Source organism: Pelmatolapia mariae, linkage group LG15 (genome assembly GCF_036321145.2).
Source record: "Pelmatolapia mariae isolate MD_Pm_ZW linkage group LG15, Pm_UMD_F_2, whole genome shotgun sequence".
NCBI lineage: Eukaryota > Metazoa > Chordata > Actinopteri > Cichliformes > Cichlidae > Pelmatolapia > Pelmatolapia mariae.
Window position 1 is genome coordinate 16,995,653 of NC_086240.1, and position 18,398 is coordinate 17,014,050.

The 18,398-nt window shown below is 42.6% G+C and overlaps 1 protein-coding gene across 2 annotated transcripts in view; it reads left to right on the forward strand.

The window, feature by feature from the left end:
- extl3 (exostosin-like glycosyltransferase 3) overlaps positions 1–17,761 on the forward strand; it is a 38,037-nt gene extending 20,276 nt beyond the window's left edge. Inside the window, exons 1-6 of one of the 2 annotated variants that reach the window (XM_063496392.1) lie at positions 1,340–1,481; positions 2,729–5,332; positions 7,093–7,220; positions 11,021–11,165; positions 11,263–11,391; positions 13,844–17,761. In XM_063496392.1, coding sequence (XP_063352462.1) covers positions 3,194–5,332; positions 7,093–7,220; positions 11,021–11,165; positions 11,263–11,391; positions 13,844–14,053 — 2,751 coding nt within the window. In that variant the 5' untranslated portion in view covers positions 1,340–1,481; positions 2,729–3,193 and the 3' untranslated portion in view covers positions 14,054–17,761. Of the gene's footprint in view, positions 1–1,339; positions 1,482–2,728; positions 5,333–7,092; positions 7,221–11,020; positions 11,166–11,262; positions 11,392–13,843 lie in introns of those variants that run through there. The other variant, XM_063496391.1, reaches the window with a different exon arrangement.
- Positions 17,762–18,398: the final 637 nt, after the last annotated feature.

The following is an 18,398-nucleotide window of genomic DNA, read 5'->3' on the forward strand; positions in this document are numbered from 1 at the left end:
ACTATCTCATATTAACCTGTGATGCTCTGCATTCATGTGTGCAGGTCCACATTTGTAGCCTGCAATATATCTATTGCACACTGATACCCCGAGACTAAAACGTGTAGAAAATTTAAATCAGCTACAGATGGTAAAGTTATTTTAATAGTGTAAATGAGGAAGTATGTGTGTTGCTGTATTACAGCTCTGATTTGCACTAGTTAATGAATGCTTTTGGCAATCTATGGTTGGTTATTAAATTATTGTTTTTAAATAACTATAAATAAACATCTTTGACAAACTAAGCGATTAATGGTTCATAAAAACAAATAAAACATCACTGCTTGCTTTTATGTATTTAGTGTTTATCTGGTCGTTTCAGTGGTTTTTCAAGCAGAACTTTTTGAGATTTCACTCCTGGTGATGTGAAGATTTTCCCATTTGGGGTGGCTGTAGCTCAGAAGGTAAAACAGGTCATCCACTAATTGGAAGGTTGGTGGTTTGATCCCTGGCTGCTGCAGTCTGCATGCCAAAGTATCCTTGGGCAAAATACTTTCTTCAAGTTTCTCTCTGATACATCCTTTGGAGTGTGAGTAAAGAAAAGAGATGAAGCGCTGCCATGTTTTTACAAATATTCTAAACACGTGCTCATCAGTAGGGTGAAATGACTAAAAAACTTGCTGAGATTGAAAAATATCTAATAAAAAACTAGAAGCAAGGAAAAGCACGACCTACGCGTATCGACTAAAAAGTCTTCATCAGGGAAAGATAGAAAGCACTTAGAAAATTGCTTGTATGAATGGGTGAATGAGGCATGTTGTATAGAGGTGGTTTGAGTGCTCAAGTAGAGTAGAAAAGCCCTCCAAAAGAACCAGTTCACTAAAACGTTGCAGACAAAATGGTTAGTTTATTCAAAATTGTTGGCAAAAAAACCTTGTTACTTTCCTGTGTTGTAAACGTATTTTTGAGGGATCAAAAGGAAAAAAAACCCAAAACATTTACATAAAGCTGCACACAAGTTATGAAGAAAAGATGTCTTGTCATCACAAAAGCAAATCTTTTACAGATTTCCCTTATTGATATTATGCAACGTTTTCAGACTTGCGGCTTTCACAAACTTGCAGATCTATGGCGGTCATTTTAGGCAAGACGGGATCACATGCCTGTCATGTGATTGGCCGGCCCTTTTCCTCATTCCTCTCCTTGACAGGCACGCTCACAGACAGATGCACAGCAGCTGTATTGCAGGATGCAGTTTTTCAGGGCGCAGTAATCTCTAAACATCAGAAATGCCAGCCACATGGATGCAGCAAGGCGAAGTGATCACTTGAAGCAGACAGAATGAAAAATGGCTTTTTTCCTCAGTTTGTTTTAAGATCTTATCTGCGTGCGCTGTGATCAAACCAGGCTGCAATGAAAGCGTTACATCCACAGATGTTTGAATCTACCAGTAGCCCAGGGAATAACATCCTTATCAAGAGGAGCTGTTATGTTGGAAAAAGGTAAACATCACCTGCATTCATCTGGTCTCTGCGACTGTGTCAGTCTGACCCGCTTTATCGAGGCTCGCTCTCAGTGTTGTTGGTTTGGTAGCGTATTTGATAAGGTCTGTTTGGCGCTTGGCCTCTTGCTCGACATCCTCAGGGCTTGTGGTGTGATGGATTTGTGGCATGCTGCTTCTAGAAGGAAACAGTCTGTGGTGAAATTTAGATTATGCTTAGGATGTAAGAGTCTTTAAGAGACATTCAGGGCTGTGGAAGAAGAGGTGCTGTGACTTTCAGTATTGCTGGTTTTTGCCCTAGAGCTATATTTTCCCAACATCTGCACACTGAAAATGCAGCTCCTGGGGTCTTTTTTTCCCCCTCTACTTTCTTTTTAGTTTTTAACCAGTTCTGAGCTGTAAGGTACGCAAGGTTATTCTTGCACATACCTCCACTGGCCTCAGGAACTGAAATAAAACCAGCAACCCTACAGCTGGTTTCCTTTGTGTGTGCCTGAGCCTTTTTCTTTCCTGAGCTAGTGAAGATAATTCACCATCACTCTCTGGGATAAACTGTTATCAAGGATGCTGAGTAATTTGAGGCAGTGATGAGTCTGGGATGCAGGCGGAGGCCTTTAATGAGATTTGCTCGAGGTACTCTTGGTGTCGGCTCGCTGTACGTTTGTAGTTTCGCAGTGATGGCTCTCCCTGGTTTTCTGCTCTTTCTGTGTGACTTTAAAGAGAGAGAACAATTGTAAGAAAAAGATACCTACCCCCTGGTATTTTGCAGCATACGGATGTTTTTTTTCTCCAGGCAGTCATGCACAGAATGCAGCAAAAAAAAAACAACTGGATAAGCTGCAGAGTCTTGCTCTATACAGAAATATTTATTGTAGCTAGATGTGGAAAGCTTAGCTGTAAATATTCCATATACACAGTTATTAACTGTATTTATATTTCTGGGCTTTTCACCTCTTGCATATCTAAGTAAACAAACTAGGCCGCCCTTATTAATGGGAAAGTGAGAAGTGACCAACCCTGCTGCGGCTAATGAGTTTGCTTTGCTAACTGCACCCAGCCTTCATCAAACAGAATTATACATCTCGCTCAGCTTTAAGTTTTGAGGTGCATAAAAAATGTAAATATTTTGCCATATTAAAGCTTAATGCCAAACAGCTTTTCTTGCAGTTAAACAGAAATTATTTTTTTTCTTGCTGCAGATAATTATTGTCATTCATTAGTTCTTTTTTCTGCTATTCTCCCTCTCAGGTTTCTGAATCAAGGAGGAGGAGGAAGAGTGGGTTTCTGAGGCACAGTCTCTGGAGAAATTTCTCATGAGGGGTGGATGAAAGATGGATAGGCCACTCTCAGCTGTCACACTCTGACCTCTGAGTAGCTATGTATTCCCTGCACCCAACGAGGAGGAACCCCTCCCCTGATGTGGGGCTGTCTTCTCACCCAGAGTTGGATTAATAGCCAGAGCTCACAAAAACAGAATGGCATTAGCTTGTGCAGACTATGACTCATCAGAGTACAGGTGAGCCGATACCTGCAGGACTCTTAAGGAGAAGTAATCAGCCTTGGATGACCTTCACAGAAGGATAGAGTTATACCCCAGGTTTGATGAATTAGTGTCTATTCCACTGCCTTGTTGACAAGGTCGGCCATGGCTGCTGCTGATCGCCAGAGCAATGGTTCCCTGAAGGGACGAAGAACAGACTGAGAGAGTCAACAATGCAGCGTAACGGTGGCGGCGTGGGCGTTGGAGGCCAGCCGTGGATGTTTCGCCGCGTGCGTCTCACGTGGCTCAGTTTCATGCTCTTCTTCATCCTGGTCTTCTTCCCGCTTATTGCCCACTACTACCTCACTACCATTGATGAAGCTGGGGATCGCGACAAGCACATCTTTGGGCCCCGGCCTGGCGGCGAGCTGTGCGAGGCCAAACATGTGCAGGACCTGTGCCGTATCCGCGAGTCGGTCAGTGAGGAGCTGTTGCAGCTGGAGGCAAAGAGGCAGGAGCTCAATGGGGAGATCGCCCGACTTAACCTGCGCATCGAGGCTTGCAAGCGCAGCATCGACAGCGCCAAGCAAGATCTACTACAGCTGAAAAATGTTATCAGCCAAACGGAGCATTCTTATAAAGAACTGATGGCCCAGAACCAGCCCAAGCTGTCGTTACCCGTCAGGTTACTTCCCGACAAGGAGGATCCGGGGCTGCCACCACCCAAGTCTCCACGCTCCTGCCGCCTGCGCTCCTGCTTCGACTATGCGCGCTGTCCCCTTACATCTGGGTTCCCTGTATATGTCTATGACACAGACTCCTACCCATGGGGGAGCTATATTGACCCTCTGGTAAAGCAGGCTTTTGTTGCATCAGTTAAGAGCAACATTTATGTAACTAATAACCCCAACATTGCCTGTCTGTATTTGGTACTGGTAGGAGAGCTGCAGGAGTCCCCTTCCTTCCCACTGCCATCTCCTTCAGAGCTGGAGAAGCAACTGAAATCTCTTCCTTACTGGAGGTCTGATGGACACAACCATGTACTGGTGCATCTCTCTAGAAAGTCTATGACACAGAACCTCCTGTATAATGTGAGCACAGGGCGAGCAGCAGTTGCTCAGTCCACTTTCCTGGAGCAGCAGTACCGTGAGGGTTTTGACCTAGTTGTGTCCCCGCTAGTTCATGCCCTCTCTGAACCCAACTTTTTAGAAGTGCCACCTCAAGTTCCCGTGAAGAGGAAATACCTTTTCACATTCCAGGGGGAGAGGGTGGAGTCCCTGAGGAGCAGCTTACAGGAGGCACCACCCCAGTCTTTCGAGGAGGAAATGGAAGGAGATCCACCAGCCGATTATGACGATCGCATAATCGGCACCTTAAAGGCAGTGCAGGACAGCCACTTGGATCAGGTTCTGGTGGAATTCACCTGCAAGAACCCGAGGCCAAGTTTGCCAACAGAGTGGGCTCTTTGTGGAGAGAGAGAAGACAGACTGGAGGTCCTCAAGGCTTCTACCTTTGCCCTGGTGATTGCTGCAGGGGATGGACAACTTGTAGCATCAGCAGGCTTTGGGATGAGGCTGTTTGAGGCTTTAGAAGTGGGGGCTATCCCTGTTGTCCTGGGGGACCACTCCCGACTGCCTTACCACCAGTTTATTCGCTGGAGTGAAGCTGCCATTTTGGTCCCCAAGCCCCGTGTAACAGAGCTACATTTCCTCTTGAGGAGCCTGTCAGACAATGACATGTTGGCTATGAGGCGACAGGGCCGCTTTCTGTGGGAAACGTACTTCTCAACCTCAGAAAATGTTCTCAACACCATTCTGGCCAGTATCAGAACCAGCATCCAAGTTCCTGCTGCACCCATCAAAGAAGAGCCAGTTCATGAGATTCCTCACAAAGCCGGGAAGTTGGCTGGGACAGATGCCAACCTGGCCGACAATGGTGATCTGGATTTGGGTCCCGTCGAGACGGAGCCTCCTTATGCCTCTCCACGCTTTCTCCGCAACTTCACATATACAGCTACAGACACTTACAGATCATGGAACCGGGCCCCGGGGCCCTTCCACCTGTTTCCTCACACTCCTCTTGACCCGGTGCTGCCCTCTGAAGCCAAATTCCTTGGCTCAGGTACTGGTTTCAGGCCTATTGGAGGAGGTACAGGAGGCTCTGGAAAGGAGTTTCAGGCTGCTCTGGGTGGGAACGTTCCCCGAGAGCAATTCACTGTAGTCATGCTGACTTATGAGAGGGAGGAGGTCCTGATGAACTCTCTCGAGAGGCTGAATGGACTGCCATACCTTAACAAGGTAGTGGTAGTGTGGAATTCTCCCAAGCCTCCTTCAGATGACCTGCTGTGGCCAGACATTGGCCTGCCCATTGTGGTGAGTGTAGAAAGAATTATTTTTTTTTTACGTGCAACAATTTATCTAAATACCGTTGTTATAGTAAGTTTTTTTTTTTTTTTTTTTTTAAGTAAGGTAATCATCTCGTGCTCATCCTTTCTCTCTGAAATGCAAAAAGGTAACCTGCGATGTTTGATGTGTCAGATGAAAAGTTTCTTCGAGTACATCAGGATCAGTCTCTTTGAAAATCTGTTGGAGTTCATACAAATTACCAGCAGCTTTACTAAAAGGATTGAAGAAGCTTGACACCCATGAATAATAAAATCTGTGCCTTTGAACTAAGGATGAAAAATCAAATATTCATGTGGTTCACATCCACACCATTAGGTTGTCACACTGACTTTCTTCACATGTGGTGAGCTGATGGGGAGGTACTAAAGAATTTGGTGGTGCCAGACTGAAACTGATATACACAATCTTTGTCAGTGAATTATTTATATTATTAATTTGGTTAAATTCATCAACTAAATTAACCAATTAATGTGAGTCTTGATAGCAAAAAACAAGTTACATCCTTGTAACAAGCATTTTTTCCTTACAAATTGTAGATGACGATTAAGCATCATGCCCTCATGCTCCCATCGCTCTGTAATAGAGGACTCATTAGACCACAGGACCTTTTTCCATTACTTCAGAGTCCAGTCTTTATACTCCTTGGCAAATTGAAGCTTTTTTTTCCTTAGCCACTTAATCCCTTGAGTTGTCTTTGCTTTGTGTATGTGAGAGTCCTTTTACTTTAACTGTTTAACACAGCTGTGACGTCTACTTTCAATTTAAGATTTGATTTCACTACATTTTTAAGTGATTTGCAGTCAAGGTTTCAGTTCACCACTATCCCTATTGCAAGTCGAAACACATTAATCGCAGAACTAATTATCCAATGATTCGTTCTTACCTACTTACTTGGTTAAATGCAGATGGGAATGTCTCTTTCCTCTCAGCAGGGCAGAGCTTTTATAAATGCAGAGTGTTACCCTTAGCTGCCCCCTTATTCACAGGGGGTCACCACAACAGGTAGCTCCACATGTTTGATTCAGCAGTGTTTTTGTACCCAATGCCCTTCCTGATGTAACCCCGAATGGATTTATCTCTTCCTGGGATTGCACCAGGGATCTGTTGGTTGGAAGAATGTGTTAATGACTACACTGCAGAGCTGCTGTGTTAGAGCTGTATTAAAAAGGAAGAATGATGACATCGTAGTTTATTAAGTGTTCAGAAATGTTTTTACGAACTACTTTGCAGTTTAACGTGAAGACTCCACAACTCAGCTAAGATGTTACTGTGTTGTATGTGCTACATACAGTTCTGAGATTGTAATGGAGACAGAGCCCTGTGTTGATCAAGCTATTTGATCAACACATTATTTCTAGATTACCTCAAGCATCATATTTCTGCATTACATTCCTGAAAAGGTTTTCACATGATGCACCAAACAATAAACACAGATACCAATACGCATCTGTCATCAGCATCATTACAGGCTGACTGATATGGACTTGGGCTCTAACTGGTCTCTAAAATGCTCATTTTTGGCACCCTATTAGAATAGAGTGCACTTAAAGCACTTCAGCTTAACAGCTTAAATCTAACAGCGATTTGCAGTAAGATACAGGAAACAGCGTTTTTTAGAAGCAGTCACTACATAAGCAGGTACTACTAGATCTCATCTAGACTACTACTACTTCTCTAAAACGTGCCTTTTATTAAAGCTCTTGCTGCCTCTCCTCTCCTGCCTGCAGGTGGTCCGCACAGAAAAGAACAGCCTCAACAATCGCTTCCTACCCTGGGATGCCGTGGAAACCGAGGCAATCCTGTCTATCGACGACGACGCTCACCTTCGCCACGATGAGATCATGTTTGGGTTCAGGTGAAGAAAAATGTTTTTGCTATCGCCTGGTGCACACTTGTCATTTCATTTGGTGTTTCGGCATGCTTATTAAAAGCGCATTAACCCACCATGGAAATGTTGCTGCAACATTGAAGATGAAAAGTTGATTTAATTAGAATTTTGCGACAAAGATCAACAGGAAAAAAAGTCCCTCTTAATTCTAATGTGATAGCAGAGCTCTAAAAGGGGAGCTAATTACAAATACTAAGCACAGTACTTGTTTAATTATTTTCATTTTTATTGGTGTTGTTTTGTCTTGCAAGTCATTAACTGGAAAAACAATTCATAGATAAATTAAAGATGATAAGTTGTGAACGGTGCTTTTTTTTCAAGAAAACTGCTTCTGAAGAAAACTGAACGCAAACATTGAGCTAAATAGAAGGAAGGAAGGGAAAATGCTCAAAAATAATGTAGAAACATCACGTTCCTAAAAAACACTGGATCCGACAGAGAGACTGAACCTCCCACTAGAGACCAAAGTATAGAAAATAAAAGGGAAATGTGCTGTCAGCGTCTTGCCCATACAGCACTCAGATGAGCTGAATATGAAGGCCGTGCTTAAACCAATTAAATGATCAAGCGCGCCGTTAAGTTATTTTGGTTTACAACCTCTCCCCTCTGTCAGACTTGTCTACGACTCGGTGCTGCAGCAGCTTGTCGAGGCAGGCAAAAACTCACTTGCCGAGCACGAGTACGCCGGGGTCATTTGTCACGAATTATCTCAAACTCCCCCAGAATTACACAGGAATGTTTCCCAATCTCCGCTCTCGCCAAAGAGGAGAAGCCATTCGGCAGCCGAGTGCGTTAGACATTTTAAGTGGTCTCACATGAACTCATTCGAGACTTTAATTTGCGCTTTGAGATTTCTTAGCTCTGTGAGTCCGAAGTAGGAATTTCAAGCATCCAATTTGATATATTGAAACACTTTTTGTGCACATTCCTGCAGTGAATCATAAGAAAAAAAGGCTATATACTAATGGAAAAGAAAATAATTAATGCTTGACAGGAAAATGGTCACATTGCTTACTTGGCTAACAAATTGAAACAGATGGATTTGAAAGGGCAGCATATGCACAGACTCTTGAAATCCAAACACAGAAATTTGTCGTTAACTCTAAAATAAAAGGGAACCATCACACAGTGTCTACATGTTGCTTAAGAAGTCTTCAAATATGTCAAATGCTCATTTATGAATAAAAGCCATTAAATTATTTAATAAAATTCAGTTTGGAGGCTCTTGGTCACAAATTTCAAGCACACAGTGCTGCTGTTCTTGCACATTTTGTGCATCTAGGTCACTCAGTGCGACTACATAGTTGAGGCCAAGCTTTAGAGTTTACTGACTGGGAGTGCAATGACCAAATATTATTATTGGCTGACGTTTTCCCCGTTATCTGATTTTAAGCAAATCAAATGGCATTTATTGGTGTTTGATAGCTGAATTTTGCAAAATGTTACAAAATTGTATAAGAGCTGAAAAGGAAACAGGTAAAGAGGTAAAATTATGTCAATAAAGATACATTAGCTGTCTTAACTGTTGTAGCTTATGCCTATAAACCTCCCTAATGCAAAAATCTTCTATCCTCAGGCCCGGTGTTTACTTCTGAAAAAGTGTGTCGCTTTTGATTTGTACACTGCTCAAAGAAATTAAGCGAACACTCAATCATCACAGTGGAACACAAAACCAGTTAAACTTCAGGGATAACAATCTGTCCCGTTACGAAGCATAAACCAGAACTGGCAGGTCAGCCACTGGCACCCGCTCTCTTGACAAACGAGAGCTGGATCACACCGAGCACATGTGACAGGCGCGATGGAGTCTGGAGACACTGACAAATATTATCATGCCTGGAACATGATGTTTGAAGAGATTGGGCACAAGTGGCTGACCCGGCGCGTGTGGTTTTCTCTGGCAGTGGAACTACGTGATGCTGGTCTGTGAGCATAGGTCCCACAAAAGGATGTCAGGCTGTCATGCCGCCCTCACAGAGTCTGATCAGTCAGTCAGAAAACTGAGTAGCCTAATGGAGGTCATTTCAGCTTTTCCTCATGCAAGGGATGTTTTCAGCTATGGTCCTGCTGCTGTAGCTGTGTCCAGCTCTCCTCGTGTGGTCACCCATCTTCTGGCAAAACCTACTCGTGCACAAGCACATATGGATGTTCCATCCTGGAGGAGCTGGACTGTCTGTGCAGTCTGAATGGACTGCATGATACCAGTAGTGACGATAACAATAACAAAAATTAAAACTAGAGAAATATCACTTAGTAGGAATAGGAGAGAGCAATGGTCTGTGGGCCACCAGCTGCAAAACCACTCCCTTTTTGGTTGGGTTGTCTTGTTTTTGCCACAGTGCACATTCAATTCAGTTTTATTTATATAGCAGCAAATCACAACAACAGTCACCTCAAGGTGCTTTATATTGAAAGGTAAGGACACCACAATAGTGGAGAGAAAATGTCTAAAATCAAAAAACCAGGTATGAGACAGCACTTGGCTAAAATGGGAAGGAAGAACTCCCTTTTAAGAGGAAGAAACCTGGCAGACATTTGCCATGACTGTTTGGGGTTGATTGTTCTCACTTTAATTTACACCAAAGTGGCTGAAATGGATTCACAATGATAGATGCTTTCTAACTGGACAGATTTTTAACCCTAAAGTTTAACAGACCTGTTTATTAGACCTGTGTTATACTCTGATGATCAACTGTTTCTCTAATTTATTTTTTTCTTTAGGATTGTATTTCCACTGCTCAATAGTTAAGTTTTAAATTGGTTTAAAGTGGTTTATTAGGAGGCTCTCAAAAAGGCTGCTTATACATGTAAGCTATTAATGTATGTAGTTTTTAATTCAGTGTAGCAGTGAGTAGGTAAAAGGATACAGAACAGTAAACGGATTTTGATGTGTTCTAACAGATAGCATTATATTTGGTTCTAAACACTTAATTAGAAAGAATCCAGCTTTAAATGTTTCCATTAATGTTGTTGAGAGAGCCTGTGAGACCAAGCTCCTCGACAGAACATATCAATATCATAGTTTCTAACAGGGAAACTGTATTTCTGGTGTTAAAAGATGTGTAAACCTAAATCAGTCAGACGATTTATCCTGGCTTTGATATTGTCTCTTTGTGATTACTATCCAGTAGTATGCTGTAGTGGCACAATGGATCTGATTAAAGAAGTGCAAGTGTTAGAAAATAGAGAGGCATGTATCGTCCTTTGTATTTGTATTCATGATAAATATTATTGTTACAAAGACTCAAATTGTTTTGTAAAAAATTTTTTACCATATCAGTGAAGACGAGATTATTCTATCAGACGGCCTACAGGAGGACATTTTTTATTAGGCATAGCACGACACAGTTCAGTTAAAAGAACATGTTTATATAACTGAAGGAACTGAATTCATTGGCAAAACAGATAATACAAAAAAACCCCAGTAAAAGTGGGTTTAAAACAATCTCTCTATTTGATTGAATTAGTGCGTGCGCTGTAATAATTGGCGATTCATTAAAATGTTAAGTTCTATTATGTAATGTCTCACAATGCTTTTCCTAATATGGGCCACAATTTATATTGTAAGCCGCTGAGTGTTTGTATGTTGTTTGTTTGTTTAGGATGTTATAGTGCGCTATCAAAGATTTGTGACCCCAGGAGCTGAAGCTGCTGTATTGCTTCAGCTAACAGCAATCGTGCTAAACTAAACTGCACATGTAAACACCCTGCATCTTAATTAACTGATTTAAATTGGAATATTTTGTTGACTTCTCTGGGTGGCTCAGAGTGTGGCGTGAGGCCAGAGATCGCATCGTAGGTTTTCCTGGGAGGTATCACGCGTGGGACGTCAACCATCAGTCCTGGCTCTACAACTCCAACTACTCCTGTGAGCTCTCCATGGTCCTGACAGGAGCTGCCTTCTTCCATAAGGTCAGAAAATGAAAACGGCTACACCCTGGTAGGTTCACATCTGGCTGTGTTGGAGCATATCATTTACATATTTCCCCTTGTCCTTGTCTTCTCGCAGTACTACGCGTACCTGTACTCCTATGTGATGCCCCAAGCCATTAGGGATATGGTGGACGAATACATTAACTGCGAGGACATCGCCATGAACTTCCTCGTCTCTCACATCACCCGCAAACCACCCATCAAGGTCAGTGACAGAGCATGCAGTCTGGCTCTGGGGGCTTTGCACCTCCTTCAGGACGTGGGTATTTATATTTCTGCCTGCTTAGCCTTGCCATTACTCAAACTGGCATATCCAATATTCCGCACAAATTATACTTTTTAAAAACACAAGATCGAATCCGTGCGTTACGGCAGATTTTTTTTCTTCTCTCTTTTCTCCTGGAATTTTATTGGAAGGACATTTATTACCGCCGAGCACACTTATGGCTAGACAAATAATTATAGCAATCAAGCTAGGGAAGCTGTTAGAAGAGAAATGTCATTGCAGCCCTCACTTTAAGTTCTTTTTGATTTAGTGGGGTGTTAATATTCAGGGGCGTTTCAGAGGGGAATTAAGGACGTCTTTGATGGAGTGTGTTGCATGACAGTGTTTTCGCTGCTAGGAATAAGTCTTGTGAATAATGAATTTGGGGCAACTTTGAACGAGTCCTAAGCGGTGAGGGAATCTATTTTTCTTTAAAATAAGACAAATAAAGAAGAAAAATGGATTTTGTTGTGCCACTGGTGAGGAATTGATATCTTGTGCAGATTTTTCAAGCTTGTTTCTTCTCCTCTTCCTACAATAACAAAAGCAGCTGCTAGAGTTTGCTTTGGTTTGTTGTCAGATTCAGTAGCTTGCTGCAATCTAGCTGATTGCGCTAAAGTTGACATCAACTGTTTGCTTGTAATGTTTCAAGCTAACATCTTTTTTTAAACAAACAACTAAAATATGATAAAAAGGTTCGACATTGATGGCTTGAGAAATTATACGATGCTAGAAACAAACGATGGACATGTTTGTCAGGAAAGTCAGCATGGGCATGGTTAAAAACATGCACTGTTTTTGCAGCATATAGAGTCATGTTTTAAACGGTGTTGTTTTAATAGTTTCAAAATAAAAGCAGACCACTTCACTGCTGCAATAACCTGATACAAATGAGAGCAAATTGTAAATTAACTGGTATTTCTAGCACCTTTCTACTCAGGTGAGCGCTTTCTACTACAAGACTCAATCAAGTGCTTACGAAGAGTCACACACACTCACGCTTTGATGGATGCATCCCTGGAGGAGTCAGGGTTCGATCCACCAACGTTGGTTTTATATTAATTTCCCTGTTCGCCTTCTGTGCTCCCTCCGACTCTTTTTCTTTTCCCGTGCAGAGTTTCCAAAAGTTGCTTCAGTTTTTCCAGCATCAACCATTTCAGCTACTTTGGAAAATCTATCAACTGTTACTGTAGGAAAACAGAAACGTTATCCTCTTCCTGCTACATGATCAAGCCTTTGTTTACCCCTTTGTTTAGAGTAGATGTCCTACCACAATTGGTACAGGGCATCAGTGAGCTACTGGATCTTGCACAGTGCTCCTCACCATTGTCTTTGATACATTAACATCTCAGCGGTTCACAGCTGGATTCAGGTGTGGGGAATGTGGGGTCCAGTCGGTGGCATCAGTGTCCTCATGATCCAGATAGTGCTTACAAACCCTGACCACATTAACCTGGGCGTTGTCCTGCACCAGGAGGAATGCAGGGCCCACTGCACCAGTATTAGGTCTGAGGGTTTCATCCCTGTACTGATGGCTAGAATCTCGAGGTCTGTGTGACCCACATGATCACTGATTCACTGCCAAACTGGTCACGCTGGATAATGTTGCAGGCAGCACAAAGTTTGCCACGACATCTCCAGACTTTTTCACATCTGTCACATATGCTCAACATAAAGCTGCTCATCTCTGCAAAGAGAACAGGACATAGGTGGGAGACTTTCCAGTTCTGGTGTTCTCTGGCGTTTGCCGATCAAGCTGCGCAGTGCTGGGCTGTAAACACAGGTCGTGGCACCCTCGTAAAGTCTGATTTGGACTGCTCCTCCTCTTCTTCCTAACAAAAAGGAGCAGATACTGTCCCAGCTGCTGGGTTTCTGTCCTTCTACAGCCCTCTGCTCACATCTTCTCCACACTCTTGAGACTGTGCTGGGAAAAACTGCAAACTTTCTTTCTGCAGACCTATGGATGTGCAACCTGAATGGTGTGCAGGTATCATCTCATGCCTTGTCATGCTACCACAAGTGAAAAGGACAAAGACAAAATTAAAGAAGAATCATTTTTTTCCTCTTCAGACCAATTGTTCATATTTCCTAACTGGACAAGTTAAGCTCTCTGAAGTTTAACAGACTTTATGTTATACTGTGGTGACCACTGTATACTCTATACAGTTTAAAAAAAAAAAAAAAAACGGAAGGGGGGGTGGTTTAGCATGTATTAAATCATGGTGCATTTAATGATGATTAATGGCTGTCTATTAATGATAAACTTCTTCCCTCTCACAGCAATGTTGTGAAGCACCACTTGCTGAAACTACATATAATTACATTTCAGTAATGCATTTGCAAACTCGAGTTTCTTACATTTTAAGCACTAACCCCCTGCTGTCTATTTCAGGTGACGTCTCGTTGGACTTTCCGCTGTCCGGGCTGCCCTCAGGCCCTTTCGCACGACGACTCGCATTTCCACGAGCGACACAAGTGCATCAACTTCTTCGTCAAAGTCTATGGCTACATGCCGCTGCTGTACACGCAGTTTCGTGTGGACTCGGTGCTGTTTAAGACTCGATTGCCCCACGATAAGACCAAGTGCTTCAAATTCATTTAGCGTCTGGGCGAGCGTCAGCAAAGAGCCAAAAGCAGGGTGAACTGAAGGAGTGAAAATAGGAGTGAAAAACAGCACCTTCCACTGCAAGCAGTAATAAAGATGGATGGGTGGGCTGCAGGGCAAATGGAAAGTAAGCCCAGAAAGACAAGTTAAAAGCTGTTGGCTGGCGGTCTAATCAGCAACACTACTGAAAATGTGAGGAGTGGAAGCTGGAAGGGACCACTGCCAACAAAAAGAAGCCTTTTCAGTGGATGTCACTCTTTTTCCCCATGTTCTCTAATCATGCTCAGTCATCAAACCACTAGCTGCAGATGTCATTTGCACCTCTTAACCGCCTACTGAGGAACGAGGGCGGGGTGTACACAGTGTACAGAAATTCTCCCAGGTTAGCAACACCTGATAATGGGGTTGGCGAGTAACTGACAGATGCCAGGCTGCGTTTGACCCAGCAGACTGTTAATGATTTCAGCTGAGAGATCAAACAGCACACGGCTGCCACTACGCTTTTGTTTTACGGTTACAAACTGTACGTCTTGTACATGTATATGAGCGAAGCACTGAAGGTCAGAAGTATTTTATTGATCTTTTTTTTAATGATGTCGTTTAAGTGTAAATCTTTATGTGGAGTGAACCTTTTCCACAACCCCTGCCTGTGGGAGATCAGGCAGGACCTCGATTGAAAGTCAGCCCAATCATGTTTTAAGTATCGTCAAGTGGTCAAGGGGGAAAATTCACTTCAGCGGTCACCATAATGCCTCAAATTTGTCATGAAAACCAGCCACCATTTTGTCATTTCATATTGCTTACACGATCTGGACTCAGTGGAAGTGTTCGAAACAGCTTGATTTTTTTTTTTTATGCTATGATGTTTGTAAAATTAGACGTTAAAAAGTAGTATCGGCTAATCAATGTTCCCAGGTAAAGTGCAACAAAGTCAAGAATAACAGCTGCCAAAATCAACAAAACATTGACTTTATTATTGCTGAAAGTTTTCAGTGACGGTCAGAATTATAGGAAAATCTTAAAGAGAACACTCTGATATTTTGTTTAAAAACACTTACTTTGTTTCTGGTGGAGAAGTGCAGCAGGATATCAATCCCTTTCTCCAAACAGGCTCTTAAATATCAAATCAAAGCCAACAGCTGATGACCCTAACGTAGCATAAAATAAAGACTGGAAACTGCCATGGCTCTGCTTAATGGTACCAAATACTGCCTAATTGCACCTGTAAAGCACACTAAATAATCCAATGGTTCTCAAACTGTGGGGCCAGCCCCACTCTTGGGGCATAGACCCCTGAAGGTCGGGCTTGGAGGACAAGGAAAGAACTCCAAGCTAAAGTGAATGGAGATGGTTTTTGTATTGTAAATAAATTGACGCTATGACGCTGACATTTATTTTACTTTAACATTAAACTTGTTCTTGTCACAGACAAGTGGGAGTGATTGAGTGTTGCATTTGATTCGTGCATTGCTTTCCACCTGCTTTAATACTGAGGATTATGGCAGCGGGCTTGTGTATGTTCTCTACAGAGGAAATAAAAAGAGGGTGATGGGGAGAAAATAATGTGTAGTCAGGTCCACAATAGTGTATACATGCCACCAAGGAGAGCAGCCAATCATATTCAACCTTGCTAACACACAGCAACGAATGAGCTTATCAGCAGAAGGGGTAAGCAGTAGTGAGTCATAACATTTGCCTGGCTCTTTAATCCCCTTTTTACAGTTAATAGGAGTGTACACCAACAAGAGGACATTAGCAAACTTGACGGTTGTAAATTCCTGGCCTGATGGGCGGCTGGGTTTGTATACAGTAGTGTAAAACCCTGGGTGTTGGGCATGTTATAAAAGCTTTGAGAACCATTGAATGAACCCTTTTGATTCATTTTATGGGGAGATTTGCTAAAATGTTTATACCGTTTCCAGTCTTTGCATTAAGCTAACAGCTGCTGGCTGTAGTTTGTTCAGTCACAGTAGGGAAAACAGGTGTTGGAAACTATCGCAGACAAGTTGCACTCATCAGCCCTGACTGACTCAGATTGATTGCAGTCAGTTACCACAATCTGTCTTCATTTGTAACTTAGGCAGCACTTCTGTGCAAGCCTTTGCCAATCTGTCAAGAGTGATTGCATTCGGTTGAAGTCACACCACGACTGTTTGGAGACGGGTTGGGTTCTAATAGGCAACTGGTGCAGTCTCCTCTGAATCAAAAGTGCCCAGAGTTTGAGGGTGCTGCTTACTCAACCTGTAGGCAACCAGTTGCAAAAATGCAACAACAACAACAACAACAAAAAAAAACGTCAATGTTTTTTTTTTTTTTTCATAGTCACAAGCAGGTTGCCATCCTATTTTAACTCCAGTGTGACCGAGCCATAACAAATATGAGCTTGCTTTTCACCAGCAGGCAAGCCTGTTTTCTAAACTGTACAACTTATCTTTAAACACTTCTGACTTTTCAGTACAGGTATTCAGTATGTTCCACCGTATTCACGTCATCCCTCTGCAGAGAACTCCCCCACAGAAAAGTCACTTTACAGTGTCGCCATATTGGTTTCACTTCATCTTCGACTGTTGCTTGATGAATGTTTTCTTTGCCAAATAGGTACGTTGTCTGCCGCTTTCCAGCGTAGTTTGCAGGTTCAGATACTAGGTGAAAGGATGCAGTCTGGTACACCCACTTCCACTCTGCATGGTACTTAACCAGGAGTCAGTCCACTGGAGCCCAATCCATCATGTACGAGTGCTTTATTTGACCTTGTCAAGACTTAATTCATGCAATCTAAATAAAAGGCATAAGATTCTTATAAATGTCATTCAGATTATGTTCTGTGAGGATGTTTTTATCAAACAAAATGTCATAAGGCCAGGGTTCCTGTGTATTTATTGAATATATTACTGAAAAAGATTTTTGTTTTTTAAACCGATACTGAAACATGCAATAAACTGTCAAGATATTGTAGTTTAATAGACCTGAAAACAAAGAAATCTCAACCTGACTGTCAAACTTGTCATTGCCAAAGAAAACTAGCTGGTGCCACTGACTGAGAGCTAACGGATGACTTGTTTTTAAAAAGATTAACTTGCAAACAGATAGTGAGGGGACAATAGTGGAGTTTCCTTAAATCCGAATCTTCGCCTGCTCCATATTGCTACTCTTGCTCCGTAATCCCTCCAAGTGAAACATAAAAATGTTGGATCAGGCCTTTTTACCCAAGAGGGATAAACACGGAGCCAGATTTCTAATTAGTGTGGGCGAAAATGGCTGTGCAGAGTCCAAATTTCCACTTTGTGTTGCTGCACTGAACTAGAAAAACCAGCCTGGCTCCTAACCTCCTCATCACGTCTGAACACTTTTATTGGCGCTCCAGGGGCCTCATAATTACCTGGCTGGCTCTAAAGCAGTCCTCGGGGCTCTGTTGGGGTCAGCTGGTGTTCCTCCGGTCCCTGTAGTTTCCACCCTCGAGGATCTGTGGCACAGCTGGTTTTCTGTGGCTCGGAGCAGGATGAATTTGCCTGGAAGGCTGCAGTCACTCTGCTAGGTGTAGAGTTGTGAAAAAGGAAAAAAAAGTGCTCCTGGGTCTGATCCCCAGCTGTGGGCGAGGCTCCAGCCACCTGCAGCGTTGTACCAGACTGATGACTGATGACAGCGTCAAACATACCATTGAAGGCCAGATGAATGGAAATAAAAGCTCTCAACGTTGTTAAAAAATATGACTCTTGTCCTTATTCAGGTGTCTGTTGGAAATCTGCTCCTTAGACTTGGATCAGGACATTTTGGGAAGTAATTATTTGCTCTTCAGTGGAGTTCTGTCAAGGGGGGAGGTGCTGCATATATTGGCAACCTACTACTTCCCAGAAATTTCCCATTTCTGACCACAATGCACCAATAGTTGGAGTTCCTACTTGGTAAACTTTGGTGGGGCTTCTCAGCTTTGACGTTCATATTCTCCATCATTCCCCAAAATGACAGCTTTTTTTCCAGGTAATAAAACTAACCACCTACCTTCAGGTGACCTTTTTAGCTCTTTGGTGTCTTCGGTTAAGTGAACAACACTTACCTGCTTAACTTCTTACTAATGCAAATATCTCATCAGCTCAAAATAGTCTCACTGTTTTTTGGGTTTTCTTAACAAGTCAGAGAGTGCTCGGTCCTAAAAAGGCCTCCAAAGTCACAACCTAACCTCAACCTAATAGAGCACTTTTGGAATGTGGTGGAACGAGAGATCCGCATCATGGATGTGCAGCTGCGTGATACTATCATGTCAATATGGACCAAAAATATCTGAGGAATGTTTCCCGCACTTTGCTGAATCTACGCTATGAAGAACTGTGTGCCTAATAAAGTG